Source organism: Cuculus canorus, chromosome 1 (genome assembly GCF_017976375.1).
Source record: "Cuculus canorus isolate bCucCan1 chromosome 1, bCucCan1.pri, whole genome shotgun sequence".
Classification (NCBI taxonomy): domain Eukaryota; kingdom Metazoa; phylum Chordata; class Aves; order Cuculiformes; family Cuculidae; genus Cuculus; species Cuculus canorus.
In genome coordinates, this window is record NC_071401.1 from 68,638,454 (window position 1) to 68,648,186 (window position 9,733).

The 9,733-nt window shown below is 43.0% G+C and overlaps 1 protein-coding gene across 1 annotated transcript in view; it reads left to right on the plus strand.

The window, feature by feature from the left end:
- INPP4A (inositol polyphosphate-4-phosphatase type I A) overlaps positions 1 to 2,269 on the plus strand; it is a 131,397-nt gene extending 129,128 nt beyond the window's left edge. The window contains exon 27 of the mRNA XM_009557933.2: positions 1,099 to 2,269. Coding sequence (XP_009556228.1) covers positions 1,099 to 1,231 — 133 coding nt within the window. The 3' untranslated portion in view covers positions 1,232 to 2,269. The remainder of the gene's footprint in view (positions 1 to 1,098) is intronic.
- Positions 2,270 to 9,733: the final 7,464 nt, after the last annotated feature.

Below are 9,733 nucleotides of genomic sequence, written 5' to 3' on the forward strand. Positions count from 1 at the left end.
AACCAAAATTAGAACAAAGGTGCAGTCAGTAAGAGCAAGAGAGTGTTCAAACTGAACCGGAATCCAAACCTGCCTTTTGAATCAGATGACCACAGTTTACCTGGCAGATGCTGCAGCCATCTATCTCCCAGGCAAGAATAACATGACCATAAGATGGTGTACTGTACATTTTGCCATGAAGTTCCAGTATTCGTTGCTTAGGTTTCAGTTCTCTATCAGGGAAAGACATTCTCCTGTAAGCCTAAATTGATTTATAATATATATTTAAATGATAAGTGCTTCCTCTTTGTATGTCTGTTTTTGAATATAATCAAAGGAACTCTGAAGTAGATTTACAAGTGTAAAGAAGCCTTATAACTGGAGTAGTTTTTTATTGTAGCACGGAACCCTTTTGTAATGTGGGGCAGTTGCACCATAACATTGGGTAACAATTTAATTCTTCACAGCTTTGTTTCATTGGAGTCGTGACTATCAAGGCAGCCAATCTTTTTTTGCAGCCAAAAAAAATGGCTGTTTCGTTATTAAGATTTCTTTTCATTAGAGTGTGTTGGTTTTCAAGGCAATTTTGTGCACGCAGAGATAGCTGGAAAGTCATTATTTTTCTATCAGCTCTGATCTTTAAGTATGTACTGATAGTACTGACCTACGGGAACAATAAAAGGACTTTAAAGCTCTTATTGAGAGATCAGCGGTTTTTCAGCTTAATATACTAATAAATTAGCAGAACTGCTTTTAAGCAATCTCTTGGCATCCCTTGTGCAACGAAGTGGCGTGTGAGCGCCACAACGGCGTACCCTGAAATACATGAAACCGTCATGAAAGAACCTTTTCGGTAGATGCACTGCTGCTTTTTAGAAATGCAAAACTAGCAATCAGACATAGCATGTGTCCATTCTGTGTGCTTCTTACTAGCATTGTATGATGAGCCATCATTTTAATATTTGCAGTGGCAAATTAATTAAATGCTCATGGAATATAACCAACTTTTTGTTAATGCTATAAAATAACCAGTTCATTTCATCTTAGTTTAAGTCTTCTTTTATTTTTTTTTTTCCCTTTTTACTGCTGTCATTTTTTGTGCTTGTTTTTTTTCCCCAGTGAGGGTTGTCGGCGAGAAAATACAATGAAGAATGTTGGATGTCGCAAGTATGCATTTAATTCCCTGCAACTGAAGGCTTTCCCAAAGTATTACAGGCCTCCAGAAGGAACTTACGGAAAAGTTGAAACATAAGCATACTATGTCCTTTAATTGCTGTTCCATTAAAACATGTGGATACACTCTAGATTAATACATGATTTTGTCATCCAGAAGAGATAAATAACCTTTTTGTACGTCTCACTAGGTTATACAGAGCATGTTACTTACGGAATCGGAATCTATAGTAACAATTATTCTGACACCTTAGCTTGAGAATAGTGTGATGGCTCTCTGCCCATTTAAATAGCCTTCAGTGTATGTAAGACGAACAGATATTATGCTACTTAATAATTACCGATATGCAAATAGCTAGGTACCTCCTCGATAGGCAACGACTCTAGGAACGGCGTTTAGGCATCTGTTACACGTAACATCTTTTTATACCGAGTTGACTTGAGATTGAGCTTTTCATAAACTTTTTAAACTGAGAGTAAAACTCAAAAGCTGTAAATAAAAAGGGATTGGATCCTAGACAGTCTGATAACTGTAGATTGTATTGTTACAATCAAGAAACAGAAGTTTAACTTTTAAAAACAATCAACAAAATAAAAGCCAGGAGTATAAATTGGTTTACTGTACATAAGGTGCCATCTTCGTATATGAAATTACGGTCTAGTTTCTAGTTCCGTCCAAATAAGACAAATTCCTGTCGTTTTCAGCAGATAAGGACTTGGGCACATATCTTAAGTGATTTTAACTGTTTTGGAAACATAATGATGCTTAACCATTAATGCCAGCAGCAGTTCCCCCTGCACTTCCCCAGAAGAAGGCAAGCGCAACAAGCAAGTTGCTGATGTTGCACATGACCTGTTCAGTAGGATCCATGGAACTGTATATTAATTAACAGATTTTTACCCATGGTTTTTTATATCACTTCTGGATTGTAAGCATGAGTGTCTTGGGGGGGTTATCTTTTCTTGATTAGTGTTTGATTTTTTTTTCGCATATCAATTTTGTATGTCAGTACAAAAATGCTCAAAGTGCCCAACGCAGCCCCATTACCCCATAACCAAAACTGGTTTCTGTTCAGCTTTGCATTTTACCTAGACAGATGTTCAGAATCCTGGGAGAGAGAGGAAATATGACTGTTTTCAGAGTATTTCTGAGGAAGGTGGCTTTGGCCCAAGTTGATAGAAAGGAGCCACCCATGTGCTACTGCTAATGCATGAGAACTGCAGATATGTTCTGCCTTTATGATGAAGGTGATCAGTTTGATAGCACTTGATAAAAAAATCTTTAACAGATCTCCTTGGAAGTAATCTCCCAAGGAATGCCTTTGAAGCTAAGATAGCATTTTAAAAAGCAGATAAACATTAATTTCCAAATTTTAACAGGATTAAAGCGCTAGCGAGCTTCATTCAGCACACTGTGCCCTTTCCTTCTTGGTTTCTAAGGCTGTAAGCTTTAGGATAGAAAAACCTGCTCATTTGTTCTTGTGAGAGTAGCAACAGCCAGGTAAGTATATGGCTGTTTTCTGGTTTCTTTCTCGCTCTCACTGATGTTTGTCTGTGCTGTCACTGCTCAATCAATCAGTCATGTCCATTCTGCTCCCATGCAGGTTTGGGGGTTCCAGGTCTAGCAGTTTTTGCATTTTGCTTCTTGCAGTTTAATGCTGAGCAGCATGTCACCAAGGCAGGTCAGAGAGAACCACCTTGTCACCATTCTTTCAGGCTCCCTAGGATAACAAAACAGAATTCTGTGCAAATCCACTATATTGTAGTACCTATCCCAGGTCTGAACAGATCATCTATAGTAGAACAGTCCCTTGGAAACTTTACAAACCCTGTTCACTAATTGATAAATTAGTGTTTATTTATTATGTTTTATTATATTGTTAATATGCAAAAACATGTATGGCGAAAACCTTTTCGATGGGATCTCTTTAGACATGTTAGTCCATTAGTTCTGCCCTGCCTGCAGTCCCTGGACTGTTATTAAATCTACATTTATTTTTGTATAAACGATATTCTTTATATCCCTTAGTTTGTATGAGTTGATAATTTTATTTTGTATATTTCAAAACATAGTTCATTATATTTTAAGTCCTGTATTGTTACAATAAAAACCTTCCAATGTTCTGCTTCAGAAGAAAACAACAAGAGGTCTGTCATAACAATGAGCAGAGCCGCTCGCTTCAGACTGGACAACAATTGTCAGATCTACTCTAGAGCTTAGCGATCCTTTATTTATTCTGTATAGAGATATCATCAGCAAGAAGTTGCCGAGTTTTGTATGCGCATGGTTTTTGCTCACTTTTCTAAAGTGGTGGGATGCCAGTCTCAAGTACTGCATTATTTTGTTCAAAATATTCTGATTTCAGTATGCATAAGTGTAAAACACTGTCCAGCTAACGTTTTATATCTACAACCTTGTCAGCACATGCGCGTCGACAGGCTGGTTTAAAGGGTGAAATGAGCAGTAAGATCTCGAGCAGTGCATCAAAAAAGAAAAACTGTGAAACTTGAAATCCGCATAGAACGCTTCACAAGGGTGAAGTCGGCTTTTCTGTTGCACAGGAGAGGCGAATTTAAGGATTACTGTAAAATGAAGTTCTGTCTAATGTTCTTTTTTGAGTACGTTTTTTAAATTATAAAACATACAAAGGTAAAAAAAAAAACTGTTGCCAAGTATGTTCTGTGTATGTTCTGTGAAAGTACCTACAGCACAGTTGCCTTTTGTTTCATTTATACATGTAAAATTATTGTATAATACAACACTGTTTTGTCCCAACACAACTGTATTTGCCAAGCTTTGTGCATTGAAATATTTTTATTTATTTGGTTTTGGGCAGTATTAATATATCATAAACATATGGCTACTGTTTTATATATTCTAGTTCATCCAATCCATGTATGCTGTAAATGTGCTAGTCTTTAGGATGAAAAACCAATAAAGAACTGACAAGAGTAACAAATGGTGGGTTACTTTCAATGCGTTTGGATGAAAATAAACATTTCCAGGTTACTTGACTTGATACACTTTATCTGTTGGAGAATACATTAAGCTAAGTTATGTAGAAGATATTTTACACCAATATGCATGTCAGGATGTAGTTAGTCCTAAACCCTGCAGAAGTAATGGCTGCTATCAGTTTTCTGTAGTGAAGCCAGACCCCAGTTTGTCCCACACGCTGTACATTCAGCAGCAACAGTTAAACAAAGCCGCAGTATGAGGTTTTTACTTTAGTTGTATGTACTTTCTCCAGGAATCTTCTATAAGCTACAAGAGAAATTATCACTTGTTTGAAGCTAAAGTACACATCTCCATAAAGATTGCTCCATTCGAAACACAAAGCAGCTGTGAATCCGGGTTGCCTGTGGAGCTGTGGGTGTACGCAGGGCACATGCGTGTCCGCAAGGTGTAAATGATCTAACATCTTAAAGTTTGAAACACGTACTCTTGACAAAAGAGGAAATTTTAATAGATGCAATACAAAATGGCATGACAGAATAGAAAAACAAGAAGAAAACACCAAAAAATACCAAACCATAGAAACAGAATGGCTTGGGTCAGAAAGGACCTTAAAGATCATCCGGTTCTATTCCCTCTGCCACAGGCAGGGATACCTTCCATTAGGTAAGGTTGCTGGAAGCCTCATCCAGCCTGGTCTTGAACAGCTCCAGGGATGGGGTATTCACTGCTTCTCTGGGCAAAACCACTGATTTAAACCAGAAAAAGGGTCCTTGTCAGAAGAAATTGTAAGTAATTTTATTGACCAAGAGTAAGCTTTTTCAGTGTTTCTCAGTTTGGGAATTCCTAAGAATTTCAAGACCCACCTCAGCAATTTTCTATGTCTTGTTGCCAACTGCATGTGGGCTTGTTTAAAATGACTCTCCCTAATGAATGACAAGGCTTCCGAGCTCTGAATGGGAAAGCTTAATTCAACAGCAACCTCTTTTTCTCACTTTCTGCTCCCAGATAATGAAATATTTTGTCCTTTGCAACTGATTCCCTTTGGCAGCATGATGTGATGTGGAGCTGTGTTCTAGTTTATCCAGTAGTGTCCATTGTGTTCACTTGATGGCATGAAAACACACGTTATAAGAGCCTGGTATCAGCGTCAAGCATCCCATTTTTCACCCAAGTCATGTTAATATCGAGTTGTATGTTATTTGCTAGTCTGGTCCTATAATTTCAGATGTTTTCTATGTTCCACAGAGACTTCGCATCAAGAAGGGCTTATTTTCTGTGGTGGCTATTGTATTTGTGCATGCACCATACAGTATTCTAAATGTAAAGTTCTGCAAATCTGTATTTTCCAGATTTCACAACATTAAGGGATGTGCAGTACATCCCCTAAGGTAATTTATTTTAAACTTTTGGTCCTTGCAATCAAAATACAGGAGATGATGTGCTGTTTATTACTTATGTGTATCATTTTCAGCCTGCGTGTTGACTGTTCCGAGGGAGCGGGGTGGAGGAGGAGCCTTCCCAGAGCCTCCAACAGTAATAGCAGCATTAAGTCACTAAATCACTTGGCCATGAGTCAGTCGCTGCCCAACAGGCTCAGCGAATGTTCAGTTATTCATAAGTTGAAAAGTTAAGAGAGGTTACAACGGGAAAGGCAAAATCTGGAAAATAAGGGAATTACACCGTTGCTGAAATCAGTGACCTGAGGTGAGAATGGTTTTGTTTGCATAGTGAGGCCATTGGGAACCTTTTCTGCTGAGACTACACAGGGATTCCTGGCCAAAAAAAAAAAACTTTGGGAGGGGATATGGATGTATGTCCCAGTCGGATAGCGTGGAGAAGTTTTGGAAGATTCTCAATCTAACTTCAAATTAAAGTTTTAATAAAGGACGTGGAACCGGACTATAAAGCAGTTGCTAATCCACAGGACCTGTGGATCAGCCCTGATTCTGGTGAGTGTGGGGTGTGCTCCATTGCTTCACACAAGCTGACAAAGCTGCTTCAATACATTAATACCTGCCCGGTGCCAGAAGTGACCATAACACTGTTAGTGAAGAGCTGGTGAAGAGTTTTAAGTGGAAGCTGTGTGAGAAGTGGCTGAAGTCACTTGGTCTGTTCAGCCTGGAGAAGAGGAGACGGAGGGGAGACCTCATTGTAGTTTACTGCTTCCTCACAGGGGAAGGAGGAGGAGCAGGCGCTGATCTCTCTGGTGAGCAGTGATAGGACCCATGGGAATGGCAGGAAGCTGCGCCAGGAGGAGAAGGCTGTTCTCCCAGAGAGCTGTGGAGCACCGGCACAGGCTCCCCAAGGGAAGCAGTCACTGTGCCAAGGCTGACAATATTCAAGAAGCATTGGGACATCAGCCTCAGACACATGGGGTCAATGTTGGGTTGTCCTGTGCAGGGACGGGAGCTGGACTCAGTGATCCTTGGAGTTCCCTTTCAACTTGGGTCATTCTGTGATTCTGTGAACACTCATGGGGGGGTGTGTGTGTGTGTGTGTGTGTGTAAGGGATGTTCAGGAGGGCCATGGCATTCAATCTGTGAAGGAAAAAGTGCCACCCCCTGCCCGCAACCCACGGTGCCCCCTCAGGGGCTGCTCCAACCCAACCAGTGCCCCGTCCCACCATGCACTCCAATGGGAATAAACGCCCTCCCGGCACCCGGAGCCCATGGAGTGAGTCCCTGCCCAACAGGGGCGAAGCTGGGCAGGGGAGGAATTTACCTCAGAATCACAGAATCAGAGAATCATTAAGCCTAATTAAAAAGCCACCTGCCTCTTTGTGCTGGTTATGTAAGAGCCTCGGCTGCCAATTGTGACACCAAAGTTAAACTCAGTAAGTGAATTCCTTCCAGTGTGTGACCTGATTCACAGAATCATAGAATCACAGAATCATAGAATCACAGAATCGTTTAGGTGGGGAAAGAACTTAAAGATGATGGAGTCCAACCATAAATCTAACACACCACATCACTAAACCACATCCCTAAGCACCAGATCTACGTGTTTTTTGAACACCTCCAGGGATGGTGACTCAACTACTGCCCTGGGCAGCCTGATCCAATGCTTGGCAACCCTTCTGGTAGAGACATTTTTCCTAATATGCAATCTGAACCTCCCTGGCACAACTTGAGGCCATTCCCTCTCATCCTGTGACTTTGTTACCTGGGAGAAGACTGACAGCCACCTCTCTGCAACCTCCTTTCAGGGATCTGTAGAGAGCAATAAGGTCTCCCCTCACCCTCCTCTTCTCCAGGCAAAACGACCCCAGTTCCCTTGGTGATGGGTGCAACCAAACAGGCGGGTGGGTCACGGTGAAGGCTGATAGAGCGAGTGAAAGAACCCATAGGGGTGGCTTAGATCTGTCTTTCAGGAAGGACAGGAGCAAGGGAGGCCACTGCGAAAGGAGCGTTCTGGCTGATCCCTTTGAGTGTGTGCTGTAGAGCCCCCGCACACACTCATTACTCCAAATTAGAATCATAGAATAGTTTGGGTTGGAAGGGACCTTAATGATCATCCAGTTCCACCACACCCACCATGGGCAGGGACACCTCCCACCAGACCAGGCTGCCCAAGGCCCTATCCAGTCTGGCCTTGAACACCTCCAGGGATGGGGCAGCCACAGCTTCCCTGGGCAGCCTGTGCCAGTGCCTCACCACTCTCACGGTGAAGAAATTCTTCCTAATGTCTAGTCTAAATTTGCTCCTCTCCAGTTTATACCCATTGCCCCTGGTCCTGTCCCCACAAGCCTTTATGAATAATCTCTCCCCAGCTTTCCTGTAGGCCCTGTTCAGGTACTGGAAGATCTCCTCGGAGTCCTCTTTTCTCCAGGCTGAACAAGCCCAACTCTCTCAGCCTGTCCTCTTATGAGACGTGCTCCAGCCCTCTGATCATCTTTGTAGCCCTCCTCTGGACCCGTTCCAACAGCTGCATATCCTTCTGCTGTTGAGGATTCCAGAACTGGACACGATACTCCAGATGAGGTCTCACAAGAGAGGAATAGAGGGGCAGAATTCCCTCCCTCTCCCTGCTGGCCACTCTTCTTTTGATGCAGTCCAGGATACGATTGGCCTTCTGGGCTGTGAGTGCACACTGCCGTCTCATGTCGAGCTTCTCATCAACCAACACCCCCAAGTCCTTCTCTGCAGGGCTGCTCTCAATCACATCATCTCCCATTGTGTACTGAAAACAGGGATTGCCCCAACCCAGGTGCAGGACCTTACACTTGGCCTTGTTGAACCCCATGAGGTTCACACAGACCCACTTCTCCAGTCTGTCCAGGTCCCTCTGGATGACATCCCATCCTGTGTGGGCAACTGCACCACTCAGCTTCGTGTCATCCGCAAACTTGCTGAGGGTGCACTCAATCTCGCTGTCAATATCACACATAAAGATATTGAACAGCACCGGTCCCAGTACAGACCCCTGAGGGACACCACTCGTCACGGATCTCCATCTGGACTTTGAGCCATTGACCACTGCTCTCTGACTACAACCATCCAACCAGTTTCTTATCCACCTTACCGTCCACCCATCAAATCCATATCTCTCCAATTTAGAGAGAAGGATGTTGTGGGGGACCGTGTCAGAGGCTTTTCAGAAGTCCAGATAGATCACATCCATAAATTACCATTCCTTCCTCATAAGCAAGGACTACTTGTCAGTATGGACTATCCTCTCACTCCAGTCTGCAGTGTCTATTTTAGCGTTGTGTCTGGAAGTCGATATCTCTGCAACATCACTGTGAGACGTGGCTCATGGCAAGAGCTAGCATAAAGCTTACTGAGAAATATCAGCCAGTAGAAGTGCTCAGTTATTGAGTTGAAATATGGCAGTGCTGCTCATAATTCATCTCACTTACTTTCCTCAGTACTAGCCCTTTTCCTGGCTGTAATTCAGAAAACGCAGGTGTACTCCCTCATCTCCCAGGGGACAGTGGGCATCGCAGCACTGGGGGAGTTCAGTTGGCAGGAGTGGCTCATGCTGGGGTGCAAAGCAGCGCGGGGCACCCGACCAGCAGCTGGTCTTCAAGGCACTGGCTAATTTCCCAAGTCACCATGAAAAGCGTCATCCTTTCAGTTGTGTTTTCCCATTGCAATAGTGTCAAGGGCTGCTTGCAGAGCCGATTGCAACTTTTCCACCCAGGAGCTGATGGAAAGAAAAGGTATGGGATTTGATTTTTCCCTGTGTCAGGCTGGTGTGACTCAGCTCCAGGTGTTTGTAACTCCATACTGAGGACACTTGTCTCAAGATGCTCTGCATAGCACAGGGAACTGAGAACTATCGTATGTGACAAAAGGGAGGAGGAAGATGTGCCAAAGGATGAAGAAAGTGTTGTTTGTCCTGTCTCCTCCCTCATGAGCGAAAAAAGGCAAGCAGACAATGTTTTTCATGCTATCTGTATCTAAATTGGTTCAATACCATAGCATGGACTGACAGCACACAAAAATCTACATTTCATCCTCAGCTGTGTGTGCTGGTTCTGCAGTGAGTTACACGTTACAGATGCAGCAGGTGTTGCTGCTGCCATCAGAACCCTTTTAATTAAGGCTACAAAGCATGCTCGCCACCCATAGCTTGCCTAACTTGTAGGTATCATCTCCACTGACGTGGAGCTTCCTGAGG